The 27319-nt window shown below is 46.4% G+C and overlaps 2 protein-coding genes across 2 annotated transcripts in view; both read left to right on the forward strand.

Annotated features, from left to right (window-relative positions):
• LOC144507726 (vascular cell adhesion protein 1-like) overlaps positions 1-27094 on the forward strand; it is a 94642-nt gene extending 67548 nt beyond the window's left edge. The window contains exons 8-10 of the mRNA XM_078234975.1: positions 20300-20581; positions 21834-22115; positions 25827-27094. Coding sequence (XP_078091101.1) covers positions 20300-20581; positions 21834-22115; positions 25827-26017 — 755 coding nt within the window. The 3' untranslated portion in view covers positions 26018-27094. The remainder of the gene's footprint in view (positions 1-20299; positions 20582-21833; positions 22116-25826) is intronic.
• Positions 1617-17760, forward strand: LOC144507518 (intercellular adhesion molecule 4-like). Its single transcript, XM_078234645.1, has 5 exons — positions 1617-1848; positions 4985-5260; positions 13515-13829; positions 15421-15707; positions 17743-17760. The coding sequence occupies exons 1-5, from the start codon at positions 1782-1784 to the stop codon at positions 17758-17760; spliced, it is 963 nt and encodes a 320-aa protein (XP_078090771.1). The 5' UTR covers positions 1617-1781.
• Positions 27095-27319: the final 225 nt, after the last annotated feature.

The following is a 27319-nucleotide window of genomic DNA, read 5'->3' on the forward strand; positions in this document are numbered from 1 at the left end:
ATCAAGTCCAATTCAGAGTCTCAACCAGTTGAGACATTTCCGATCCAGGCTGACAAGACAGGGTCTGCGACCCTTTACCCTGTCTTGGGCCTGATCTACATGAGCCAAGCTGATTGGAGTCGGCGGAGGTTTCCTCCTTCAAGGTTTGATCTCATTTGCATCTTAGCCAAAAGGCCGAGATGCTGCTTTTAAAAATTGCTTCATATGAAAATGAAGCTTAAATGCAACCCAATGACCTCAACCAAGTGCAGCATCCGCATAACTACACTTGATCTCAGCCAAAAGGCCGAGATACAACAATTGTGTTGTTGTATCTGCAAGTGGCTGCCAACAGCTTTCTTGATGTGGAGATGCCGGCGTTGGACTGGGGTAAACACAGTAAGAAGTTGAACAACACCAGGTTAAAGTCCAACAGGTTTATTTGGTAGCAAAAGCCACACAAGCTTTCGAAGCTCTAAGCCCCTTCTTCAGGTGAGTGGGAATTCTGTTCACAAACAGAGCTTATAAAGACACAGACTCAATTTACATGAATAATGGTTGGAATGCGAATACTTACAACTAATCAAGTCTTTAAGAAACAAAACAATGGGAGTGGAGAGAGCATCAAGACAGGCTGAAAAGATGTGTATTGTCTCCAGACAAGACAGCCAGTGAAACTCTGCAGGTCCACGCAACTGTGGGAGTTACAAATAGTGTGACATGAACCCAATATCCCGGTTGAGGCCGTCCTCGTGTGTGCGGAACTTGGCTATCAGTTTCTGCTCAGCGACTCTGCGCTGTCGTGTGTCGCGAAGGCCGCCTTGGAGAACGCTTACCCGAATATCAGAGGCCGAATGCCCGTGACCGCTGAAGTGCTCCCCAACAGGTAGAGAACAGTCTTGCCTGGTGATTGTCGAGCGGTGTTCATTCATCCGTTGTCGCAGCGTCTGCATAGTTTCCCCAATGTACCATGCCTCGGGACATCCTTTCTTGCAGCGTATCAGGTAGACAACGTTGGCCGAGTTGCAAGAGTATGTACCGTACTAAACAGCTTTCTTCACAGCACAGTTCAGCGCACATGCTCTTCAGGATCTCATGGCCACTCCTACTCAGTAAGAAGTTTAACAACACCAGGTTAAAGTCCAACAGGTTTATTTGGTAGCAAAAGCCACACAAGCTTTCGGAGCTCTAAGCCCCTTCTTCAGGTGAGTGGGCTCATGCAGCCTTCAATTTGCAGTCTAACTGTCTTCAGTCTAATTCAATTAGTCACCCCCTGACACACACACACACACACACACACACACACACACACAAGCCTGGTTCACAATATATCACAGTGCTACTTGAAAAATATTGCAAAATATGATACTTCATCCCATTTACATTGTGTCTGAATAGGCCAGGCCAGGCCAGGCCATGCAACCAGTACGTCAAGTTATAAATAAATAATAATGGTTTTAACAAACTAGTCTTGACTAGTTTACCCAGAGAAACCCCGAAGAACCCCATTTTGACTCTGAACACACAATGAAACAGAAACTGTGGATGTATAGATTTCTGCAAGCTGAAAAGAACAGGATGAGTGCAGAAATCCCCTAAATTCTTGTCAGTTGACAGTTGATTCTACCGGAAGGGTTGGTAGATGCTGTTTGAAGTGACGCTACTCAACTCAAGCTCTCAATTGCTCCGTGAATAAATTGATGTAATGCCAGGGAAGTACTGTAGCTTTAGTCAAATACTCTAAAGGTTTGAGCTTTTAGGGTTATTGTGGATCCAGAGCACATCTTTTTTGAAATTCAATCATGATGGATTTTCGACTAATTTCACCGGTTGAGTGCCTGTGGCTTTTCACATTTTCCATTGTAACAGGTGGGTGTGACTATGATTCTATAAAGAGCTTTTAAATATAAGAAAATTTTATTTATTTTCAGAGCCTCAAATAGTATGAAATGGTATTTGCATCAACACAGTTGAAATGATACTTGTTGGTTTTATTCTGCAATCAACCATTACAGGTCGGGGAGTCCAAAACTCGGGGTCATAGTTTGAGGATAAGGGGTAAATCTTTTAGAACTGAGGGGAGGAGAAATTTCTTCACCCAGAGGGTGGTGAACGTGTGGAATTCACTCCCACAGAAAGTAGTTGGAGACAAAATGTTGTGTGATTTCAAGAAGGAAGTCGATTTCGCTCTTGGGGCTAAAGGGATATGGAGGGAAAGGGGGGGATCAGGATGTTGAATTTAATGATTAGCCATGATCAGAATGAATGAAGGAGCAGGTTCAAAGGGCCGCGTGGCCTACTTCTGCTTCCATTTGTTTTGATGTACTGGGTTCCTGTCATACTGCAAGGTTTCAGTTTGATGACGGGAAATAGAAATTTAACTGATGGTGAAAAAGGTCGAAAAGAAATAAAAGCAGGCAGCTATTCAAGATATATGTGCATTCACAAGTGCACCTTAAATTAGTCCTACAGTCATTGGTAAACATATAACATTAGTTTGCCTTGTGATCCATGTGTCTGTTTCACAATTACTGCGATCCCCTTCCGTGTTCACTGTTTTGTGTGCTGGGAAAAGGAAGAGATTTTCTAGACTATACCTTGCTTCAGGGTATATTTTCAACTTTCAGCCAGGATATATAACAGCCATTTGTAGATAAGTCATCAGTTAGACAACGGCCTTTCCTGTGTGACATTAACCTCTAAAAATAAGAAACCATACCAGCGTAAGTTCTGTTCTGCTGCAACAATATTAAGTGCACACAAGCCAGCCCACTTTTGCTTCCGACTGTTCTGTACTTGCATTTTCCTCACATGTGCTTAGTGCTTTTAAGGTGCAAACTCCTCTGTGGCCAGAGAGGTGAGTGGCTGCAGACATCCTGTTGCTTGCATTTCTAATCCTGGGCAACCTGATGTCCTCTGAGGAGAAAATTGAAGGCTATGTTGCTCTCCTGAGAGGGCCTTGGAAAGAAAGGAAGACCTATGTTTAGATATATCAGGACACCAGGTTAAAGTCCAACAGGTTTATTTGGTAGCAAATAAACCTGTTGGACTTTAACCTGGTGTTGTGAGACTTCTTACTGTGTCCACCCCAGTCCAACGCCGGCATCTCCACATCAAGATATATCAGGGCCAGGTACATTGGAGTGTGAGTGGCAGGTTGGTATCCTCTTCCCTACATCTGGTAAAATGATATTCTCCACACCAATGAATGAAGGGAAGCACTCAACCTGGACTTTTTATGAGTAATTTCAAATGGTTCCACATGAAATGATGGCAGAAGTTGATCACAGTTAATCAGCATGGATTTGTTCATGGAAGGTTGAATCTGACCAAGTTAATTGAATTTTTTTAAGAAATGTCAATGAAGGTAGAGTGCTTGATGAGGTCTACGTGGCTTTAAGCAAGGTTTTCGAAGAGTCCTCACACGGCAGCTTGGTCAGAAAAGTAAAAGCCAATGGGATTTAAGGAAAAGTGGAAGATTGGGGTGGCATGTTGGCACTGCGGTTAGCACTGCTGCCTCACAGCGTCAGGGACCCGGGGGGGGTTCAATTCCGCCGTTGGGTCACTGTCTGTGCACATTCTCCCCATGTCTGCATGGGTTTCCTCTGGTTGCTCCAGTTTCCTCCCATAGTCCAACAATGAGTGGGTTAGGTGGATTGGCCGTGCTAAATTAACTCTAGTGCCAGGGGGATTAGCAGGGTAAATGTGTGGGGTTACGGGAATAGGGCCTGGGTGGGATTGTGGTCGGTGCCGACTCGATGGGCCGAATGGTCTCCTTCTGCACTGTAGAGATTCTATGAAAGAAAATTCTATAAAAATGTGGTCAGTGGCAGGAAGCAAAGCGTATCAGCCAGAGGGTGTTTTTGTGACAGGAAAGCAGTTTACAGTGAGATGTAAAGAACTCAGTAAAAGACACCTTGCTTCTCCATGGCATATGTCAACGTTTTAGAATTAAATATAGGGGACATGATTACAATTTTGCAGGTGATGAAAAAATTGGCTGTGCGGTCGATAATAAGGAAGAAAGCTGTAGACTGCAGGGAGAGATCAAGGGGCTGGTCAGGTGGGTAGAATTCAACCCAGAGGAGTGTGAGGGAGGATTTAGGGAGGATGCGTAAGGCCAGAGGAGACTAAGTAATAATGTTTGGATAGTTAGAAGTTAAAGGAGTGGAAAAACTTGGAGTACATGTCCACAAACACTGAAGGTAGCAGTTAGGTAGACAAGGTGACAAGAAGACATAAAGAATACTTTTCCTTTTCAGCCAAAAAATTGCTGATAAGAGCAGATATGCTACAACTGTATAAAACACTGGCTATGACTCAGTTAAAGTACTGCACACAGTCCTGATCACAGCGGTTCAAACAGGATGTGGAAACAACAGAGAGGGTGTGAAAAGACTTCCAAGCATGTCGTCCGGACAGGAGAATTTTAACTATCAGAAAAGACCAGATAGGCTGGGATTGTTTCTTTGGAATAAAGCAGCTGTGGGAAGATTGAGGTGTGTAAAATTATGAGGGGCCTGGATAGAGTGACTCTGAAGGACTTATTTTCTCTTAGCAGGGAGGTCAATAGGCAGGGACGCCGATTTAAAGCGATATGGAGAAGGATTAAAGAGGAATTGTGGTGGGATCTTTTCACTAAGTGGGCAGTGGTGGGGGCCTGGAACTCACTGCCTGCAGGGTGGTAAAGGCAGAAACCTCAACACATTTAAAAACCACTTGGGTATGCTCTTGAATTGCTGAAATTGGCAGGTCTACCCAGCAGGGTCAGGCTGGATAGCTCTATTTTAATGTGAGCAGACTTGATGGGCTGAATAGCCTCATTCTGTGCTGTACATTTCCATGATTCTATGAATTTCACATAATCAGTGCCTTGTTTTAGAGAGAGGCCTGCTTAATTGGGTAGTTAGAAAATGTGCTTTTCCCTTGAGGAGTTACCCTCAATAAGTGCAACACTGAATGGGATCAATATCCATGGATTTACTGTGATTTGTTTCCTTGGCAGCTATTGTAACTGGATTTGAGATCAGAATCAACACAGACCCCTCAGCTGTGGAATTTGGAGATTCTTTAGAGGTGAACTGTACTACCACATGTACAGACCCAATAATCAATGTGGAATATAAACCAGGGACACAGCATCACAGAACAACTGGCAGTAATTGGTTCACAGACTATTTCCCGACTGTCCACACATGGGATTTTGCAGCACCATGCACTGTGACCTGTAAATCGGAGAGTTCTCAGCTGAAGGAGGAGAAAATGGTGGTCACGGTATACAGTAAGTGAAAACTCTTGTTCTGTATGTGAATGGAAAATAGAAATTTGGGCGAAAGGCAGTCTAAACATTTTTAGACGGTGAAAAGTATCCTGAACTTGGTGGTGGGAAATGGATGTTTCCAAGCATCTGCTGTCCTTTTCCTCCTAGGCGGTATAGCAATGCGGACCAGATGTGATGGCCTCGCTTGTGGGACCAAAGGCCATTGAGGCCCCCCTGAGGTTGGGCACGGGGGAGTTGCAGTGCCAGCCTGGCACTGCCAACCTGGCACCCTGGCACTGCAAGCCTGACACTGCAGGCAGCGCCAATGGGGCAAGGCCTCAGGGGTGGGGCCAGTCGGGGGTGGTCAGACGGGGGACAGGTAGAAGGGAAGGGAAAGAGGGAAGTCTGTATCGGGGGTGGGGGGTACTGGTGGGCCGACGAGCATGGATCGGGACCAGCCATCAAAGGCCGGGGCTGGCCATTGGGGTGGGGGGGATGTCAATTGATCTCCCAGTGTACTGGGAGATCGATGCATGCCCAATGAATGGCCCCCGAGTACTCTGCTGCCTTCCTCTCCAGCAGGTTTAGGCTCCGCCCGCTACTGGCATGAGTCACCTGACAGCCTCTGTATTGCACAGAGTGCCCTATCTAACCGAGACACAAGTCAACCAAAAAGCGGGCGGGAAAACGGGAGGTCTTCCTGCCTGTTGGACACTTTGATTTTTGGGGGGAAAATCGTTCCCCCCCAATTTTAGAAGTCATGAATTCTCATTATTCGGCCATTATGCTGGAATTAAGCGCCCCTTTCAAATTATACTCTCCAATAGAGAGAAATTTGTGCGTTCAGATTCACGACTGCATATAAATGGTGTGCTGCTGGTGAGGTCTTCTTCTTGGAACTTGAGCGAGTAATTGCTGCTTTGTCCTTTTTGGAGAATGCACATAAATGTCAGATGCGGCACGGTAGCACAGTGGTTAGCACTGCTGCTTCACAGCTCCAGGGTCCCGGGTTCGATTCCCGGCTCGGGTCACTGTCTGTGTGGAGTTTGCACATTCTCCTCGTGTCTGCGTGGGTTTCCTCCGGGTGCTCCGGTTTCCTCCCACAGTCCAAAGATGTGCAGGTTAGGTTGATTGACCAGGTTAAAAAAAAAATTGCCCCTTAGAGTCCTGAGATGCGTAGGTTAGAGGGATTAGCGGGTAAAATATGTGGGGGTAGGGCCTGGGGTCAAACTCAGGGATTGTGGTCGGTGCAGACACGATGGGCCGAATGGCCTCCTTCTGCACTGTAGGGATTCTATGATTCTATGATCTTGATTGAGGTTGGGTGCCAGTAGACCAAGCTGCATGGGAGCTGGACAGGGGTGGCAAGGATGTCCGGGGAAGGATGTCAGATTGTCTAGGACATGTTGGGAGGGGTAAGCATGTCACACAGGCCTCGGTCCAGTTGTAGGGTGGTGGATGGGCTTTCTGGGCAGTGAGCCGTGTAGAGAGATGGGTCTAAAGGGTATGGTCGATGATGTCAAGACTTTGGGCCTAAGGGGTTGAATAAGGCAGACAGTAAATTGACAGTCAGGGGAGTTGGATCAATAGGGTGGACGTTCTAGGCTCAAGGGGAGGTAGTGGATGGTCTTACTGGGGAAGTCGCAGAAAGTCAGGGTCTAGCTGGCCTTGAGAACAGGAGGGTTTAGTATCAAGAGGGCATGTGTATATAAATGGTTATGGAGTTGGGGGGAGAGCAGGAATGTCCACATAAATAGCAACAAGGTCCAAGAGGGGGAGTTTGAAAGCTTACAGATGGGTCAAGTATGACAGGTGTTGATTCTATAGGGTGATGGGGCCACTTGGTGGGTATCAAAGGGAGGGTAGAAGATGCGCTGGCAAAATTCAAACGCACCATGGAACTGCCAAGGTTGTTGTCGGTTCATGAAATCTTTCCAGCATTTGATGGAAAGGCCATAGGGAGGCCATGGAACCTTTACAGATTAAAGGGGAGGAGGTGCTCGCTGTCTTGAGGCAAATCAGAGTGGATAAATCCCCAGGACCGGACAGGGTATTCCCACGGACCTTGAGGGAAGCTAGTGTTGAACTTGCAGGGGCCCTGGCAGACATATTTAAAATGTCAGTATTCACGGGGGAGGTGCCGGATGATTGGAGGGTGGCTCATGTTGTTCTGTTGTTTAAAAAAGGTTCCAAAAGAAATCCGGGAAATTATCGGCCAGTAAGTTTGACGTCGGTGGTGGGCAAGTTATTGGAAGGTGTGATACGGGATAGGATCTACAAATATTTGGATAGACAGGGACTTATTAGGGAGAGTCAACATGGCTTTGTGCGTGGTAGGTCATGTTTGACCAATCTATTAGAGTTTTTCGAGGAGGTTACCAGGAAAGTGGATGAAGGGAAGGCGGTGGATGTTGTCTACCTGGATTTCAGCAAGGCCTTTGACAAGGTCCCTCATGGGAGGTTAGTTAGGAAGGTTCAGTCGCTAGGTATACATGGGGAGGTAGTAAATTGGATAAGACACTGGCTCAATGGAAGAAGCCAGAGAGTGGTTGTGGAGGATTGCTTCTCTGAGTGGAGGCTTGTGACTAGTGGTGTGCCACAGGGATCGGTGTTGGGTCCATTGTTGTTTGTCATCAATATCAATGATCTGGATGATAATGTGGTCAATTGGATCAGCAAGTTTGCTGATGATACAAAGATTGGAGGTGTAGTGGACAGTGAGGAAGGTTTTCAAAGCTTGCAGAGGGATTTGGACCAACTAGAAAAATGGGCTGAAAAATGGCAAATGGAATTTAACGCAGACAAGTGTGAGATATTGCACTTTGGAAGGACAAATCAAAGTAGAACGTACAGGGTAAATGGTAGGACTCTGAAGAGTGCAGTTGAACAGAGGGATCTGGGAATACAGGTACAGAATTCCCTAAAAGTGACGTCACAGGTGGATAGGGTCGTAAAGAGTGCCTTTGGTACATTGGCCATTATAAGTCGGAGTGTTGAGTATAAAAGTTGGAGTGTTATGGTAAGGTTATATAAGGCATTGGTGAGGCCAAATTTGGAGTATTGTGTACAGTTCTGGTCACCTAGTTACAGGAAGAATGTAAATAAGATTGAAAGAGTGCAGAGAAGGTTCACAAGGATGTTGCCGGGACTTGAAAAGCTGAGTTACAGAGAGAGATTGAATAGGTTGGGACTTTATTCCCTGGAGCGTAGAAGATTGAGGGGAGATTTGATAGAGGTGTATAAGATTTTGATGGGTATAGATAGAGTGAATGCAAGCAGGCTTTTCCGCTGAGGCGAGGGGAGAAAAAAACCAGAGGGCATGGGTTAAGGGTGAAAGGAGAAAAGTTTAAAGGGAATATTAGGGGGGGCTTCTTCACGCAGAGAGTGGTGGGAGTGTGGAATGAGCTGCCGGATAAAGTGGTAAATGCGGGGTCACTTTTAACATTTAAGAAAAACTTGGACGGGTTCATGGATGAGAGGGGTGTGGAGGGATATGGTCCAAGTGCAGGTCAGTGGGACTAGGCATAAAATGGTTCGGCACAGACAAGAAGGGCCAAAAGGCCTGTTTCTGAGCTGTAATTTTCTATGGTTCTATGGTTCTATGGATGGGGGAGCAGTCTCTTTTCGGGTGGGACGTGGGAAGGGCCTCGCAAATGGCTGTTATTACCCTGGTCAATCCCCAAGGACACTGAGGTATGAAAGAGAAGAAAACTAATCTGCAGTCCTCCAGAATGTCCTTCACCTTGTAGGTGCGGGGTGGGGAGACCCAAGTCTAGATGATGCCAAGAATAGGGCTTAGCATTGGCTTAAAGACTCAGAGATGGAGGCAAAACTAGAATGAGTGTGCTGTGTCGATGTATCTTTGCAATTTGTTCACTCATCCACTCAGACAGAGATGATGCCAGTTCCAGACAATCCTGCTGTTCTACTCACTGTGGTCCAGATGTGGAGGAACATATAAATAGAATTCAGAGCCATTCAGCTCCTTGAGCCTGCTGCACCATTCAATAAGATCATGGCTGATCTGATTGTAACCACAATTTCACATTCCCCCACCTCTGATGACCTTTCACCCCCTTATTTATCAAGAATCTGTCTAAGCTCTGCCTTAACAATATTCAAAGACTCTCTCCAAAGACTCATGGTCCCTGAGAGAAAAAACATCTCCCAATCTTTTTCTTAAAAGGGTGACCCATTATCTTTAAACAGTGGCCCTTAGTCCCAGAATCCTCCACAAGAGGAAGTATCGGGCGGGATTTTCTGGCCGCGCTCGTCCCGAAACCGGAAAATCCTGCATGAGGTCAACGGACCTTTGCATAAGAACATAAGAACTCGGAGCAGGAGTGGGCCACGAGCCCTCGAGCCTGCTCCACCATTCAATAAGATCATGGCTGATCTTTTTGTGGACTCAGTTCCACTTACCCGCCCGCTCACCATAACTCTCCTTTACTGTTGAAAAATCTAGCTATCCTTTGCATGGTCCCGCCCGCCTGCTCGCTACAATCCGGTGGAGGGTGGGATGGGAAAATTCCCCCCATCATCTCCAGATCCACTCTGTCAAGACCCTTCGGGATCTTACACGTTTCAATCAGGTTGCCTCTTTCTCTTCTAAACTCCAGCGCAGGTTAGCACAGGTCCATTAACAGCAAGAGGTAGTAGAGCCAGAAGAAGATCAGAATACTAGTGCCCAGGTACCAGTGCCACAGCGATTAGCCTGAATACGGGTATATCAGGGGTGGTGCAGCTACCGGCAGATGTGTGTGATGCTGGAGTCACTTTCGGATGTCTGGAATGGGGTTGTTTTGACCCCTGACGTAAGGAAGCAAACTGCGACTTCTTTCCTATCCCTGCAAGATTCACCAAGCTACTTGCACATGCATATCTAATGACCTGACCAGCACAGGATCGCTCTTCCACCCCAAATAAAAATCTTTCTAATTTCTATGTCTGCCACTCAACTTTAGATTGTGCCCTGTCATTTTATTCCATGATAGTTTCATTTTTCATCATTGTTAATTATAATCAAAGTCCAAGATCATTACTCAAGGCTGAGTACAAAGTGCAGAGAATAGTTGAAGCAGAGTTTGGATAGGGCTTGTGGACCAGAGGAACATTTTTGATTAGAATATCCTAGGAGGGAAATTTGATACGGCTCTTCAGGGGGGTTTAAACTAATTTGTCAGGGGAGTGGGAAAAGGAGTTGTAGTCCAGAAGTCAGTGAGGGTGGTGAGGTATTGGGGAAGGTATCAGGGTCAAGGGTGGGTACCGGTAGACAGGAAGGTGGGTTGAAGTGTGTCTACTTCAATGCAAGGAGCATCCTGAACAAGGTAGATGAACTTGGGGCGTGGATTGGTACTTGGGACTACGATGTTGTGGCCATTACGGAGACGTGGGTAGAACAAGGACAGGAATGGTTGTTGGACGTTCCGGGGTATAGATGTTTCAGTAAGTGTAGGGAAGCTGGTAAAAGAGGTGGAGGAGTGGCATTGTTAATCAAGGATAGTTTAACGGCTGCGGAAAGGCACTTCGAGGGGGATCTGCACACTGAGGTAATATGGGCTGAGGTTAGAAATAGGAAAGGAGCGGTCATGTTGTTAGGAGTTTACTATAGGCCCCCAAATAGTAATAGAGATGTGGAGGAAGAAATTGCTAAGCAGATTATGGATATGTGTGGGGGTCACAGGGTAGTTGTCATGGGGGACTTTAACTTTCCAAATATTGATTGGAACCTTTGTAGGTCAAATAGTTCGGATGGGGCAGTTTTTGTGCAGTGTGTGCAGGAGGGTTTCCTGACACAATATGTGGATAGGCCAACAAGAGGTGAAGCCACATTGGATTTGGTACTGGGAAATGAACCGGGCCAAGTGTTAGATTTGGTTGTGGGAGAGCACTTTGGAGATAGTGACCACAATTCGGTGTCTTTTGTTATTGCAATGGAGAGGGATAGGGCCGTACGGCAGGGCAAGGTTTACAATTGGTGGAGAGGTAATTATGATGCGATTAGGCAAGAATTAGGGGGCATAAATTGGGAACAGAAACTGTCAGAGAAAGGAACCAATGAAAAGTGGAACTTTTTCAAGGAACAAATACTGGGTGTCCTTGATAGGTATGTCCCTGTCAGGCAGGGAGGAAATGGCCGAGTGAGGGAACTATGGTTCACGAAAGAGGTGAAATGTCTTGTGAAAAGGAAGAGGGAAGCTTATGTAGGGATGAGGAAACAAGGTTCAGATGGCTCGATTGAGGGTTACAAGTTAGCAAGGAATGAGCTGAAAAAGGGGCTTAGGAGAGCTAGGAGGGGACACGAGAAGTCCTTGGCGGGTCGGATCAAGGGAAACCCCAAGGCTTTTTACTCTTATGTGAGGAATAAAAGAATGACCAGGGTGAGGTTAGGGCCGGTCAAGGACAGTAGTGGGAACTTGTGTATGGAGTCAGTAGAGATAGGCGAGGTGATGAATGAATACTTTTCTTCAGTGTTCACCAAGGAGAGGGGCCATGTTTTTGAGGAAGAGAAGGTGTTACAGGCTAATAGGCTGGAGGAAATAGATGTTCGGAGGGAGGATGTCCTGGCAGTTTTGAATAAACTGAAGGTCGATAAGTCCCCTGGGCCTGATGAAATGTATCCTAGGATTCTTTGGGAGGCAAGGGATGAGATTGCAGAGCCTTTGGCTTTGATCTTTGGGTCCTCGCTGTCCACGGGGATGGTGCCAGAGGACTGGAGAATGGCGAATGTCGTTCCTCTGTTTAAGAAAGGGAATAGAAATGACCCTGGTAATTATAGACCGGTTAGTCTTACTTCGGTGGTTAGTAAATTGATGGAAAAGGTCCTTAGGGATGGGATTTATGACCATTTAAAAAGATGCGGATTAATCCGGGATAGTCAGCACGGATTCGTGAAGGGCAAGTCGTGCCTCACAAATTTGATAGAATTTTTTGAGGAGGTAACTAAGTGTGTTGATGAAGGTAGGGCAGTTGATGTCATATACATGGATTTTAGTAAGGCGTTTGATAAGGTCCCCCATGGTTGGCTTATGATGAAAGTGAGGAGGTGTGGGATAGAGGGAAAGTTGGCTGATTGGATAGGTAACTGGCTGTCTGATCGAAGACGGAGGGTGGTGGTGGATGGAAAATTTTCGGATTGGAGGCAGGTTGCTAGCGGAGTGCCGCAGGGATCGGTGCTTGGTCCTCTGCTCTTTGTGATTTTTATTAATGACTTAGAGGCGGGGGCTGAAGGGTGGATCAGTAAATTTGCTGATGACACCAAGATTGGTGGAGTAGTGGATGAGGTGGAGGGCTGTTGTAGGCTGCAAAGAGACATAGATAGGATGCAAAGCTGGGCTGAAAAATGGCAAATGGAGTTTAACCCTGATAAATGTGAGGTGATTCATTTTGGTAGGACTAATTTAAATGTGGATTACAGGGTCAAAGGTAGGGTTCTGAAGACTGTGGAGGAACAGAGAGATCTTGGGGTCCATATCCACAGATCTCTAAAGGTTGCCACTCAAGTGGATAGAGCTGTGAAGAAGGCCTATAGTGTGTTAGCTTTTATTAACAGGGGGTTGGAGTTTAAGAGCCGTGGGGTTATGCTGCAACTGTACAGGACCTTGGTGAGACCACATTTGGAATATTGTGTGCAGTTCTGGTCACCTCACTATAAGAAGGATGTGGAAGTGCTGGAAAGAGTGCAGAGGAGATTTACCAGGATGCTGCCTGGTTTGGAGGCTAGGTCTTATGAGGAAAGGTTGAGGGAGCTAGGGCTGTTCTCTCTGGAGCGGAGGAGGCTGAGGGGAGACTTAATAGAGGTTTATAAAATGATGAAGGGGATAGATAGAGTGAACGTTCAAAGACTATTTCCTCGGGTGGATGGAGCTATTACAAGGGGGCATAACTATAGGGTTCGTGGTGGGAGATATAGGAAGGATATCAGAGGTAGGTTCTTTACGCAGAGAGTGGTTGGGGTGTGGAATGGACTGCCTGCAGTGATAGTGGAGTCAGACACTTCAGGAACATTTAAGCGGTTATTGGATAGGCACATGGAGCACACCAGGATGATAGGGAGTGGGATAGCTTGATCTTGGTTTCAGATAAAGCTCGGCACAACATCGTGGGCCGAAGGGCCTGTTCTGTGCTGTACTGTTCTATGTTCTAATAGCCTCTATTGTACACATTGACTATTGACAAACTTGGTGAAAATGGTGTGTGATGAGTGAAAGGAGAAGTGAAGAGAAGCTTTCAGATATATTCTGTTTCCATAATTCCTGCTCATCTCCTTTAACAGATCGAGAGATAAGCATTACTTCACCTCCGGAAGTGCTGGAAGCTAACAGAACATATAGTCTGGAGTGCCTTGGTCCGAGGGTCTATCCAAACAATAAACTCATACTCACATGGCTGAGGGGGAGTGAGATTGTTCAGAGCAATTCCACAGGAGAACAAGGTTATCCAGATGAAGATAAAAGATTGAGGAATGTCTTCAGTTTCACTGCAAGTGTGTCAGATGATGGACAGGTGTACACCTGCTCAGCCGAAGTGGATTCGGGTTCTAGCGACAGAAAACTAATCGCAAACTCCTCTGTAACTCTGCAAACTCACTGTAAGTTCTACTTGCGTGAGTGATGCGCGATTAATTCACTTGGGAGGCTAGATCGTACCCGGGAATAAAGGCTTTCATTCGCAACAAGAATAGAGCATACTGCTTAACAATACTAACCCAGACTAAAGGGTCACTAGGAAGTGCAGTGACCTTTATACTCCTATAGGAAGGCGGAGCCAACCGGAGTGTACCACAGAACACTGCTAACAGGTGGAACACCCCAACCCTAACCCCAACAGTAACAAGAGTAACATATGTACAAGTACCCATAGTGGTAACCATCTATGGTTCACCACAGTGAGAAACACTCTCCTTTTTTTAAGAATGGGTTTAATATCTCTAATTTGTGGAGAATAAGTAATGGGAGGCATTCTAGCAATAAATTTCTCAGTAGCTCCTGTTTTATCCATTGCACAAAAATCATTGGATCAAAAATTGTGCATCTTGAATCCAGGAGCAAATTTGCAATGCTCTTATTTCCCCAAAGTGTAACTGGAAGTTTTAGTTTTTTAGTCAGCCGGGGAATGTGCAAAATTAGTTTGAAAGGACCGAGAATGATTTTGCAAGACATAAGAACTTGAGGAATTGGAGCAAGAATAGCCAGGCAACCCCGTCAACTTGTTTTCTTTCTTCTTTAATGGGACATTGGTGCCACTGGCAAGGCCAGCACTTGTTGGCCAGTTGAGTGGCTTGCTGGCCCATTTCAGAGGACAATTAAAAGCCAGTCAACCACTTTGCTGTGGCTCTGGAGTCACATGTTGGCCAGACCAGGTAAGGACAGCAGATTTCCTTCCCTAAAGGACATTCGTGAACCAGATGGGTTTTTAGAAAAATCAGTGATAGTTTCATGGGCAGTGTTACTGAGACGAGGAGCCCGATTCTCCCATCCCGACACGCACATTCTTTGGTGCATCGGGATGGGAGAATCGCGTGTCGGCCATTTCGTGGGATTCGTGCACGCGTTCCCGATGCAGGCGCATCTCCCACAGCTGGAGAACAGGCGCAATCGGGACCGCACTGGAAACAGGTGGGAGGAGAGGTAACTGATGCGCATCAATTGGACACGAGGCTCAAAGCTTCGGTAAAAGAAGGCTTTTATTAACTAACAATGGAACTATCAGAACTTTAACACACTATCCCAGACTGAAGGGGTCCCGTCCGAGCAGGGGGTCTTATACCTCTCCCAGGAGGCGGAGCCCGACTGGGATGTGCCACAACAGTAACAACCACAGGTGTATCAATCCCACCCTAGCCCAACAACAACATTAGTACAATCCCACAGTAACCTATATACATTCCCATAGTGCTGGCCAGCCCTGGCCCAGTACTATCCAGTGGGAACCAACGATGGTTCACCACAGTAAGTAACTTAAATCTTATTTTAAATGTGATTATCGGGCCCAGCACGGAATTGTCTGTGCCCGAAAGCATCTCCCACCCCGCCAGGAGTCTTTCACACTGGCGGGGTTCAGTGATGGATTCCTGCAATGTGTGTATTGGCAGTGTGGGTCAGTTTCCACTCTGTCCATTAGGAATTCAAACACATCTCAGCAAAAATCCAAATGAAGTGAATTTCTTATCCGTGTTGCAGCTTTTATGGATCCGCCTAGAATCCTTGACAAAAGATCCATAGAAGTGAAGCGAGAAGCCACGTTAACATGTGAGGTCTCGAATGTCTATCCTGCTGAGAAAATGAGGGTAAGATGGTCTCAGGATGGTAAAGAACTGAATTCAACGACATCAAGACCAAATTCCAATACTGTCCGGGAAACAGCAGCATGGACACCACAGGTGTCGGGTCTGACGGAAGTTGTCTGTACGGCTGATTTTGAGGAGTATCCATCAGTTCCACCAAAGAATAACACCATTTTCATTATGGTAGAACATAGAACATAGAAAAACCACAGCACAAACAGGCCCTTCGGCCCACAAGTTGCGCCAGTCGTGTCCCTACCTACCTAGGCTTATATATAGGCTTACCGATAACCCTCAATCCCATTAAGTCCCATGTACTCATCCAGAAGTCTCTTAAAAGACCCTATCGAGTTTGCCTCCACCACCACTGACGGCAGCCGATCCCACTCACCCACCACCCTCTGAGTGAAAAACTTACCCCTGACATCTCCTCTGTACCTACTCCCCAGCACCTTAAACCTGTGTCCTCTCGTAGCAACCATTTCAGCCCTGGGAAAAAGCCTCTGAGAATTCACCCGATCTATACCTCTCAACATCTTGTAAACCTCTATCAGGTCACCTCTCATCCTTCGTCTCTCCAAGGAGAAAAGACCGAGCTCCCTCAACCTATCCTCATAAGGCATGCGACCCAATCCAGGCAACATCCTTGTAAATCTTCTCTGCACCCTTTCTATGGCTTCCACATCCTTTCTGTAATGAGGCAACCAGAACTGAGCACAGTACTCCAGGTGGGGTCTGACAAGGGTCTTATAAAGCTGCATCATTATCCCCGGACTCCTAAACTCAATCCCTCGATTGATGAAGGCCAGCACACCATACGCCTTCTTAACCACCTCCTCCACCTGCGAGGCCAATTTAAGAATCCTATGGACCCGGACCCTAAGGTCCTTCTGATCCTCTACAGTACTAAGAGTCTTACCCTTTATATTGTACTCCTTCATCCCATTTGACCTGCCAAAATGTACCACTACACATTTATCCGGGTTGAAGTCCATCTGCCACTTCTCCTCCCAGTCTTGCATCCTATCTATGTCACTCTGCAGCTTCTGACATCCCTCCAAACTTTCCACAACACCACCAATCTTCGTGTCGTCGGCAAACTTGCCAACCCATCCCTCCACTTCCTCATCCAGGTCATTTATGAAGATGACAAACAGCAAGGGTCCCAGAACAGATCCCTGGGGCACTCCACTGGTGACCAACCTCCATTCAGAAAAAGACTCATCTACAACCACTCTCTGCCTTCTGCAGGCAAGCCAGTTCTGGATCCACAAGGCAACAGCCCCTTGGATCCCATGCCCTCTCACTTTCTCGAAAAGTCTTGCATGGGGGACCTTATCGAACGCCTTGCTGAAGTCCATGTAAACCACATCTACTGCTTTTCCTTCGTCAACGTGTTTAGTCACATTTTCAAAGAACTCCACCAGGCTCGTAAGGCACGATTTGCCTTTGACAAAGCCGTGCTGACTACTTTTGAGCATACTAAACTTCTCTAAATGCTCATAAATCCTGTCCCTCAGGATCTTCTCCATCAACTTACCAACCACTGAGGTTAGACTCACCGGTTGGTAATTTCCTGGGCTATCCCTATTCCCTTTCTTGAATATAGGAACCACATCTGCAATCCTCCAATCCTCCGGAACCTCTCCCGTCTCCATCGACGACACAAAGATCATCGCCAGAGGCTCTGCAATTTCTTCCCTCGCCTCCCACAGTAACCCGGGGTACGTCCCATCTGGGATCAACGAACAAATCACCTATCAGATAATCATTTCATCAAAGTGATTCACGTTCTCTATCCACAAATGTTCCTCTAAGCTGTGTAGACACAATGATACACAGTGATCAGGAATATATCGTATTTGAAGAAACATCAACCACAAGTGCCAATCATGATGCCCCAACTAAACTATAAAAAAAACTTCTGCCCTTACTCGGTCCGTATCCCTCTATTCCCTCCCTATTCATGAACCCATCCAGATGCCTCTTAAATGTTGCTAATGTTCCTGCTTCCACCATCACCTCTGGCAGCTCGTTCCAGGCACCCACCACTCTCTGCATGAAAAACGTAACCTAAACATCTCCTTAAACTTTCCCCCTCTCACCTTGAACTGAGCCCCCTTGTAATTGACACTTCCACCCTGGGAAAAAGCCTCTGACTATCCACCTTGTCTCTGCCTCTGATAATTTTGTAGACCTCTATCATATCTCTCCTTAGCCTCCGTCTTTCCAGTGAAAATAATCCTACTTTATTCAACCTCTCCTCATAGCCAACGCCCTTGAGACCAGGCAACATCCTGGTGAACCTTCTTTGCACTCTCTCCAAAGCTTCCACATCCTTCTGGTAGTGTGGCGACCAGAACTGCACACAATACTCCAAATGCGGCCGTACAAATTTCTTCTTCAAATCACGCAACATTTTGGCCTCAACTACTTTCTGTGGTAGTAGAATATTGTAAGAAGTTTAACAACACCAGGTTAAAGTCCAACAGGTTTATTTGGTAGCAAAAGCCACACAAGCTTTCGGAGCTCCAAGCCCCTTCTTCAGGCGAGTGGGAATTCTGTTCACAAACAGAGCATATAAAGACACAAACTCAATTTACATGAATAATGGTTGGAATGCGAATACTTACAACTAATCAAGTCTTTAAGAAACAAAACAACATGAGTGGAGAGAGCATCAAGACAGGCTAAAAAGATGTGTATTGTCTCCAGACAAGACAGCCAGTGAAACTCTGTGGGGGTTACAAATAGTGGGACATGAACCCAATATCCCGGTTGAGGCGGTCCTCGTGTGTGCGGAACTTGGCTATCAGTTTCTGCTCAGCGACTCTGCGCCGTTGTGTGTCGCGAAGGCCGCCTTGGAGAACGCTTACCCGAATATCAGGGGCCGAATGCCCGTGACCGCTGAAGTGCTCCCCAACAGGAAGAGAACAGTCTTGCCTGGTGATTGTCGAGCGGTGTTCATTCATCCGTTGTCGCAGCGTCTGCATAGTTTCCCCAATGTACCATGCCTCGGGACATCCTTTCTTGCAGCGTATCAGGTAGACAACGTTGGCCGAGTTGCAAGAGTATGTACCGTGTACCTGGTGGATGGTGTTCTCACGTGAGATGATGGCATCTGTGTCGATGATCCGGCACGTCTTGCAGAGGTTGCTGTGGCAGGGTTGTGTGGTGTCGTGGTCACTATTCTCCTGAAGGCTGGGTAGTTTGCTGCGGACAATGGTCTGTTTGAGGTTGTGCGGTTGTTTGAAGGCAAGAAGTGTGGGTGTGGGGATGGCCTTGGCGAGATGTTCGTCTTCATCAATGACATGTTGAAGGCTCCGGAGGAGATGCCGTAGCTTCTCCGCTCCGGGGAAGTACTGGACGACGAAGGGTACTCTGTCCACTGTGTCCCGTGTTTGTCTTCTGAGGAGGTCGGTGCGGTTTTTCGCTGTGGCGCGTTGGAACTGTTGATCAATGAGTCGAGCGCCATATCCTGTTCTTATGAGGGCATCTTTCAGCGTCTGGAGGTGTCTGTTGCGATCCTCCTCATCCGAGCAGATCCTGTGTATTCGGAGGGCTTGTCCGTAGGGGATGGCTTCTTTAACGTGTTTAGGGTGGAAGCTGGAGAAGTGGAGCATCGTGAGGTTATCCGTGGGCTTGCGGTACAGTGAGGTGCTGAGGTGACCGTCCTTAATGGAGATGCGTGTGTCCAAGAATGCAACCGATTCCGGAGAGTAGTCTATGGTGAGTCTGATGGTGGGATGGAACTTGTTGATGTCATCATAGAGTTGTTTCAGTGATTGTTCACCATGAGTCCAAAGGAAGAAAATGTCATCGATGTATCTAGTGTATAGCATCGGTTGAAGGTCCCGTGCTGTGAAGAGCACTTGGGGAGCACTTCAGCGGTCACGGGCATTCGGCCTCTGATATTCGGGTAAGCGTTCTCCAAGGCGGCCTTCGCGACACACGACGGCGCAGAGTCGCTGAGCAGAAACTGATAGCCAAGTTCCGCACACACGAGGACGGCCTCAACCGGGATATTGGGTTCATGTCCCACTATTTGTAACCCCCACAGAGTTTCACTGGCTGTCTTGTCTGGAGACAATACACATCCTTTTAGCCTGTCTTGATGCTCTCTCCACTCATGTTGTTTTGTTTCTTAAAGACTTGATTAGTTGTAAGTATTCGCATTCCAACCATTATTCATGTAAATTGAGTCTGTGTCTTTATATGCTCTGTTTGTGAGCAGAATTCCCACTCACCTGAAGAAGGGGCTTGCAGCTCCGAAAGCTTGTGTGGCTTTTGCTACCAAATAAACCTGTTGGACTTTAACCTGGTGTTGTTAAACTTCTTACTGTGTTTACCCCAGTCCAACGCCGGCATCTCCACATCATGACTGTAGTAGAATATTACCAGGGCTCATAGCCTTCACAGCATCCAATGCCTTCAGCCTTTTTTGATATCACAAAAGGTTGATACAATGAGCATAAGATACTAATCTGAATATTTTATTCATTGTTTTAAATAATTCCAGTGTGTGTTCTGGATTACTAAGGAGCAGCTTGATCTAATATGATGGGCTGTGCACTCCCAGCACCATACTGGACCGGAGGTACCTGTTTTGCAACATTGAGTTTCTCGGCCTTGGTTTCTGGACAGACTGTGGAATGTGTCCCACACTGACACGGCTGGAATTGGGAACTCACTGGTAATGGGCTTGAACTTGTGTCCCATCACTGCTGCTTCTCCAAACACCTTCGTTTTCATACTATTTCACATTTCTTTTCCAGATAAACCAGGAAACACAACCATTTCAGTAAATGACAAAACTGTGTCAGGATTTCCAGTAAATGTCAGTAAAGGTGATGAGGTTACACTGATCTGCAATTCCAATGGAAATCCCACACCTACATTAAAATGGGAAGATCCCAGTAATGGCAGCAACGTCGAGATTGCTCCTCCTGGAATTCTCCATATTCCCCACGCAACATCAGGACATCAAGGAATTTATAAATGTACAGCTACCAATCCATATGGAATTGATGAGAAGGAAGTGGACATCAGGGTCACAGGTCAGTTTGTAATATTGATCAGAATTCAAAGGATAAATAATTAATCTTTGGAGGATTGAAAAATCAGTTCAGTTCCTCCCATTAAATCCTGAATGTCCATTGGTTTGTGAAATTGTGTTATTTATTTATTTTGTTTAAGTTTCCTGTTCCACTCCATCCTTGCTGATGAAGGGTAGCAAGCTGGCACAGTGGTTAGCACTGCTGCCTCACAATGCCAAGGACCTGGGCTCGATTCTGGCCTTGGGTGACTCTCCATGTGGGGTTTGCATGTTCACCCCCTGTCTGTGTGGGTTTCCTCCGGGTTCCTCAAACTGTCAAAGGATGTGCAGATTAGGTGGATTGGGCATGCTAAACTGCCCCTTTGTGTCCAAAGAAGTGTAGGTTAGGTGGACTAGCCATGGTAAATGCATGGGGTTAAGACGATAGCGCAGAGGAAGGGACTGGCAGGGATGCTCTTTCGGAGAATCGGTGCAGACTCGATGGGCCAAATGGCCTCTTTCAGAACTGTGGGGATTCAATGTCCCACACTGACACGGCTGGAATTGGGAACTCACTGGCAATGGGGTTGAACTTGTGTCCCATCACTGCTGCTTCTCTGTGGTGAACCATCGTTGGTTCCCACTAGATAGTACTAAGCCAGGGTCTGGCTAGTACTACAAGTATGTATATATGTTGCTGTTGGGGTTAGGGATGGGTTGTTCTACTTGTTGCTGTTGGGGTTCGGGTTGGGCTGTTACACCTTGTATTATAGTTATTGTGGTACATCCCAGTCGGGCTCCGCCTCCTGGGAGAGGTATAAAGGTCACTGCTCTGTCTGGGACCCCTCAGTCTGGGATCGTGTATATAATTACTGGCTTCGTTGTAACAGCAAATAAAATTGATGCGCGTTATCACACACGAGGCTTGAGATGCTCAGGAAATAAAGGCTTTTATTTGCTGTTACAACGAAGCTACTAATTATATGCACGATCCCAGACTGAGGGGTCCCAGACAGAGCAGTGACCTTTATACCTCTCCCAGGAGGCGGAGCCCGACTGGGATGCACCATAATAACTATAATACAAGGTGTAACAGCCCAACCCTAACCCCAACAGCAACAAGTAGAACAACCCATCCCTAACCCCAACAGCAACATATATACATACTTGTAGTACTGGCCAGACCCTGGCTCAGTACTATCTAGTGGGAACCAACGATGGTTCACCACATTCTCCAAACACCTTTTTCATATTATTTCACTTTTCTTTTCCAGATAAACCAGGAGACACAACCATTTCAGTAAATAACAAAACTGTGTCAGGATTTCCAGTAAATGTCAGTAAAGGTGATGAGGTTACACTGATCTGCAATTCCAATGGAAATCCCACACCGACATTAAAATGGGAAGATCCCAGTAATGGCAGCAACGTTAAGATTGCTCCTCCTGGAATTCTCCGTATTTTCCACGCAACATCAGAACATCAAGGAATTTATAAATGTACAGCTACCAATCCATATGGAATTGATGAGAAGGAAGTGGACATCAGGGTCACAGGTCAGTTTGTAATATTGATCAGAATTCAAAGGATAAATAATTAATCTTTTGAGAGAAAAGCAGAAATTGATGGAAAATCTCAGCAGGTCTGGCAGCGTCTGTGGAGAGTGAAATACAGTTAATGTATCGAATCTGTATCAGTTCTTCAGCTTTTGAGGATTGAAAAAGCATTTCAGTTCCTCCAACCCAATCCTGAGTGTCACATTGGTTTAGGAACTTCTCTTTATTCATTGGCTGAGTTTTTACAGCCTTACCCATCCTGAAACCATCAAATCCTGCCCGAGGTCAACGGACCTTCCCACACTCCACCCCTCGCCTGCTCCGATTCCCCTGGCAGGTGGGCCGGTAAAATTCCGGCCATTGTGTTGAAGACTCCTGTTCCACTCCATCCTTGCTGATGAAGAGGCAAATGGACAAACTCGCTGATTCTAACAATGTTGCTCTGTGACTGGCCTCTGGGACATTAGTACAAGTGGTTCAGAGTGACACTTCCTGTTCCTTTTTGTGTAGAAGCACCTTCCTCCGGCTCTGTGTTTGCCCAGACTGCCCGGGCAGTAACACCGCAAGAGAGGAGGTACAGCTGTGAACCCACACGCTGCCAGTACACGGGGCAGGGTGTTGGCAGCACAGTGAGCTGTGGTACACGGGGCAGGGTGTTGACAGCTCAGTGAGCTGTGGTACATGGGGCAGGGTGTTGGCAGCACAGTGAGCTGTGGTACATGGGGCAGGGTGTTGGCAGCTCAGTGAGCTGTGGTACACGGGGCAGGGTGTTGGCAGCTCAGTGAGCTGTGGTACATGGGGCAGGATGTTGGTAACTCAGTGAGCTGTGGTACACGGGGCAGGGTGTTGGTAACTCAGTGAGCTGTGGTACATGGGGCAGGGTGTTGGTAACTCAGTGAGCTGTGGTACATGGGGCAGGGTGTTGGTAACTCAGTGAGCTGTGGTACACGGGGCAGGGTGTTGGTAACTCAGTGAGCTGTGGTACATGGGGCAGGGTGTTGGTAACTCAGTGAGCTGTGGTACATGGGGCAGGGTGTTGGTAACTCAGTGAGCTGTGGTACACGGGGCAGGGTGTTGGTAACTCAGTGAGCTGTGGTACACGGGGCAGGGTGTTGGTAACTCAGTGAGCTGTGGTACATGGGGCAGGGTGTTGGTAACTCAGTGAGCTGTGGTACATGGGGCAGGGTGTTGGTAACTCAGTGAGCTGTGGTACATGGGGCAGGGTGTTGGTAACTCAGTGAGCTGTGGTACATGGGGCAGGGTGTTGGTAACTCAGTGAGCTGTGGTACATGGGGCAGGGTGTTGGTAACTCAGTGAGCTGTGGTACATGGGGCAGGGTGTTGGTAACTCAGTGAGCTGTGGTACATTGTTAGTGTTAGTGAATGCTTTTCGATGAAAACTGAAAAATGATCCAGATCTCTCATAAAATCAAACTGGAGAGATAAGCAAACGGAGAGGAAGTATCAGTGAAATTTTGGAAAATGCATTCCTCTACTTGCATTCCTAAGCACTCAAGGTGTTTTACAGAAGCAGTTTTTTTTTTTGTTACTAACCTCATGGTACCAAGCCTTGGATTGGTGACAAAAGCTTAATCAAAGAAGTAGGTTTTAAAGAAACTGTGAAAGGAGATTGGGAATATTGGAAAGAGGTCATTTCCTAACCATTGCTATTCCTTTTGCTGCAAAGTAAAATTTTTCTAGTCCTTGGTCCCAATTTTTGCAATGATTCTGGAGCCTTTTAAACATGGCAGATTGGAGTAAATTCCAAGGATTCCAAACGTCATTCCTGATGCCCCTATTTTTGCCGGCAGAGAATAAGGAGAGGGGAGCAAGACTGCATTGTGCACCCCTCCCGACCCGGCCAGCTTTATTTCAGGGGTAAGTAAATCCTAGCCCACACTGTCAACAAATTTAATGGAGTTGGGCCAACTTATCCATGAGCACCCATGCTCCCCATGAGACATCATGGTCCTCATAAAACTCCATGATCTCTTTTAGCCTCCATACTAACTCAATGCCAATTCATGGCCCCACCCAAACCCAATGGCCTTTCATACTCTTAGCTCATGCCCTTTCCACGCCCATTGGCCCAAGATACTCTAATTCATTCACGAGCCCTGGCTCTCAGCCAAGCAGGCATAACAAAGATCAACGAACAGTACAGCACAGGAACAGGCCCTTTGGCCCACCAAGCCTGTGCCGACATGTCACACCTTTCTAAACTAAAGGCCTTTTCCCTCTACGCAGTCCGTATCCCTCTATTCGCTGCCCATTCATGTATCTGTCAAGATGCCTGTTAAATGTTGCTAATGAGGCCATCCACTTCTACTGAAAATTCTTAAACCCTTCCTCATTAGGATTGCTGGGTGAGATGCCAGTTGCATGAATGGAATTTTTCAGGAGGATTCTGTTTTGACATGTAGAGAAAATAGTCAACTTTGCTTGATTGACATCTTTAAGTGATTATATTAAGTTATTCTTTCTGTGATCTCTTTTGTCGATGTCTCAATATTTACTTGCAAAAGCTTATGAACCTTCTGTTATTTATACTTTAAATACCGACAGTTTTATAGCATTGTAGGAACTGCAGTATTTTTCCAAAGAAGATTTGTGAATGGTTGTATTCTTTTAACAGGGCAGTTTTACATATGCCAGTTACAGTAGGGTCCATGGATTCTGTACAGAATGTATATTGGATTAATGATCCTAGAAGAGTCATAATTTGGCATGAAGGGTATGAGGGATCAAACTGGGGTGGATGGCAGGCATGAATTGTCATTGAGTTGGTATGGGAGTCTAAGGGGCCATGGGGAGTGAGGGGTTTGAAAAGTAGGGATGAATGTCTGAATAGCCTTTAATACAACAGGGGCAATATTCCAGAGAACCAATGTAGGCCTTTTAACCAGCCTTCAGCCACCTCTGCGGTCACTTCTGATCTGCTTCCAGGAGCAGTGGGCCCAATTTTATACCACAGCCCCCCCGGCCTGACAGAAAATTGCGCCATTCAGGGCTTTTCTACCAAAATCAGTCCAGCAACTTGGGAAATTTCCTGACCTGAGCTACCTGCCTGAGCAGCAAAAGTCCGGGCCCTGGTATCTTATTTCATGTGCTTTCAACCACATATCCACACCATTACTAAGATCACTATTTTCATCTGTGTAAGGTTGATGGACTGCCTGAATTAGTCTGCTGCTGAAACCCCCGCTATTCCTTATGGCTGCCATTTTGACTTCTACCCGACATAAACTTGAGGTCATCTGAAACTCACCCACACCAAATCCTGTTCACTCATCATCAGAGGTTGTGGAGGAGAATGGATCAAATAAATAAATGAACTAGATGCATCAGAGGGACAAGGAGTGTATGAGCAACTCAGAATGGTCCACGTTGTGGGCTGGAGTTAAATAAGTTAAAGAATACAACTTGAAATACAGCCAATAGTTGAGAATATGCAGACTTGGGGATTCCATGAAATATATTTATTTATTCTTTCACGGGATGCTTGTGTCTTTGGCCCAGCCAGCACTTAATGCCCATCCCTTGAGAATGACCTTTGAGAAGGTAGTGCTGAACTGCATTTCTGAACTACTGCAGTTTACCTGGTAAATATTTTCATATTGTAAATGAGCTATGGATCTTGGAAATTATCAGGAGTTTCAGAATATTTTGCTTTGAAATCAACTGATTTGTATTTTTATTCATGTTTTTACAGATGAAATAAAGGCTAGCTGGCCAATTTATGCAACAATCATCATAATCATCTCAATCGTCATCATTTTAATCGCCATGCTGTCCTGGTGTTTGTACACTGCCAAAAGAAAAGGGATCTATGATGTTACCAGAAATTCACTGGTGTGCAATGGAAATCAGAATACTATCCCTCTGAATAATATGAGCCAATAATACCATGGGACAACAACAAATGCAAACAAATTTAGCCAAAAAGACATTTGGTGATTGTTTAATCAAGAAACTGAAACGACATTTTCCTTATTGAGTGCAATGACTGTTTGTAGGGTAGAATGTGTTTGGAAATAGAGTTAGGCTGGGGTTCTCCAATGTCGTATGCCACGTCATCACTGCCAGTGAGAATGGAGAATTTGGCACTCAGCCATTTGTAGCTGAGGGACCGGACAATCCTAGCAGCGGGTGAGGCTGGAAAATCTGGGCTGTACTTTTTGGTTATTGTTTGGAATTTTCCACGCTCTGCACAGAGTGTAAAAAAAACACACAGCGTGCAACTTTCTGGATGCACAGCCGAGTCTTCCCGCCGGATAATCCAGCAGTCTGTGCAGAAACAATTCTGGAGGTGACCCATGCCGTAACACTGGCTGGGCGGGACTGGAAAGAGCCAGCAGCCGGGAATCCCGAATTAAGGGCCCCCCAATCTCAAAAAGGCAATATAGAAACCGCCCCCCGCCCACTTCAAATCGCACAGGGGAGACTCTCCCCATTGGAAATGGGGGAACTTCACCCCCAGCCCGCCCCCCCTCACCCCATCTCCTCCATGGACACGGGAAAGCCTCTTTCCACATGCACAAGGGGAACCCTCCCAACCGATAAGGTGAACCCAACCTCCCCACTGGAGCTCTTTGGCATTGCCAGTGCCAAGGGGCAGTGCTAGGATACTGCCCCATTCATGTCCCTTTCCCCCCGGGGGGGTTAAACCTACTGATGCACCCCCGGGCGAGTTCCCTTCACCTCGGTTCCCATTTTTATAAAAGCAGTTTGTGGTGAACCATTGTTGGAGTGCTGAGCCATGGTCTGGCCAGTACTATGAGTCTGTAGATATGTTACTGTTGGGGTTAGGGTTGGGCTGTTCTACCTGTTAATATAGTCCTATGGTACACTCCAGTTGGCTCCGCCTTCCGGGAGAGGTATAAAGGTCACTGCTCTGCCTGGTGACCCTTTCGTCTGGGATTGTATATTGTATATAGTAGCTCCGTTATTGTTGGCAATAAAAGCCTTTATTTCCCGGGTACATCCAGCCTCCCGTGTGATTTATCGCGCATCACAGTTGTAAACCTCACCAATGTGACATCACATCAGCAAAGAGGAAGTTCCTAATGTGGGTGGAACGCATGCTAATTGTGTTTAAACATATTGAAATGAGGCTTCCAGCCTTCCTCCTCACATCCCAGCAGGGGAGGCACAGGGAGAATCCGGAAACAAGAGCTTGCTGGCAAAATTCTCGTTTTCTGGGTT

The sequence above is a fragment of the Mustelus asterias genome, chromosome 19 (assembly GCF_964213995.1).
Source record: "Mustelus asterias chromosome 19, sMusAst1.hap1.1, whole genome shotgun sequence".
NCBI lineage: Eukaryota > Metazoa > Chordata > Chondrichthyes > Carcharhiniformes > Triakidae > Mustelus > Mustelus asterias.

Excerpts from the sequence above, each read along its gene's own strand:
- LOC144507518 (XM_078234645.1), top strand. The coding sequence starts at position 1,782 with ATGATGGATTTTCGACTAATTTCACCGGTTGAGTGCCTGTGGCTTTTC. Across the intron at positions 1,849-4,984 it reads CACATTTTCCATTGTAACAG|CTATTGTAACTGGATTTGAG; the intron begins GTGGGTGTGACT and ends TTTCCTTGGCAG. Across the intron at positions 5,261-13,514 it reads AATGGTGGTCACGGTATACA|ATCGAGAGATAAGCATTACT; the intron begins GTAAGTGAAAAC and ends CTCCTTTAACAG.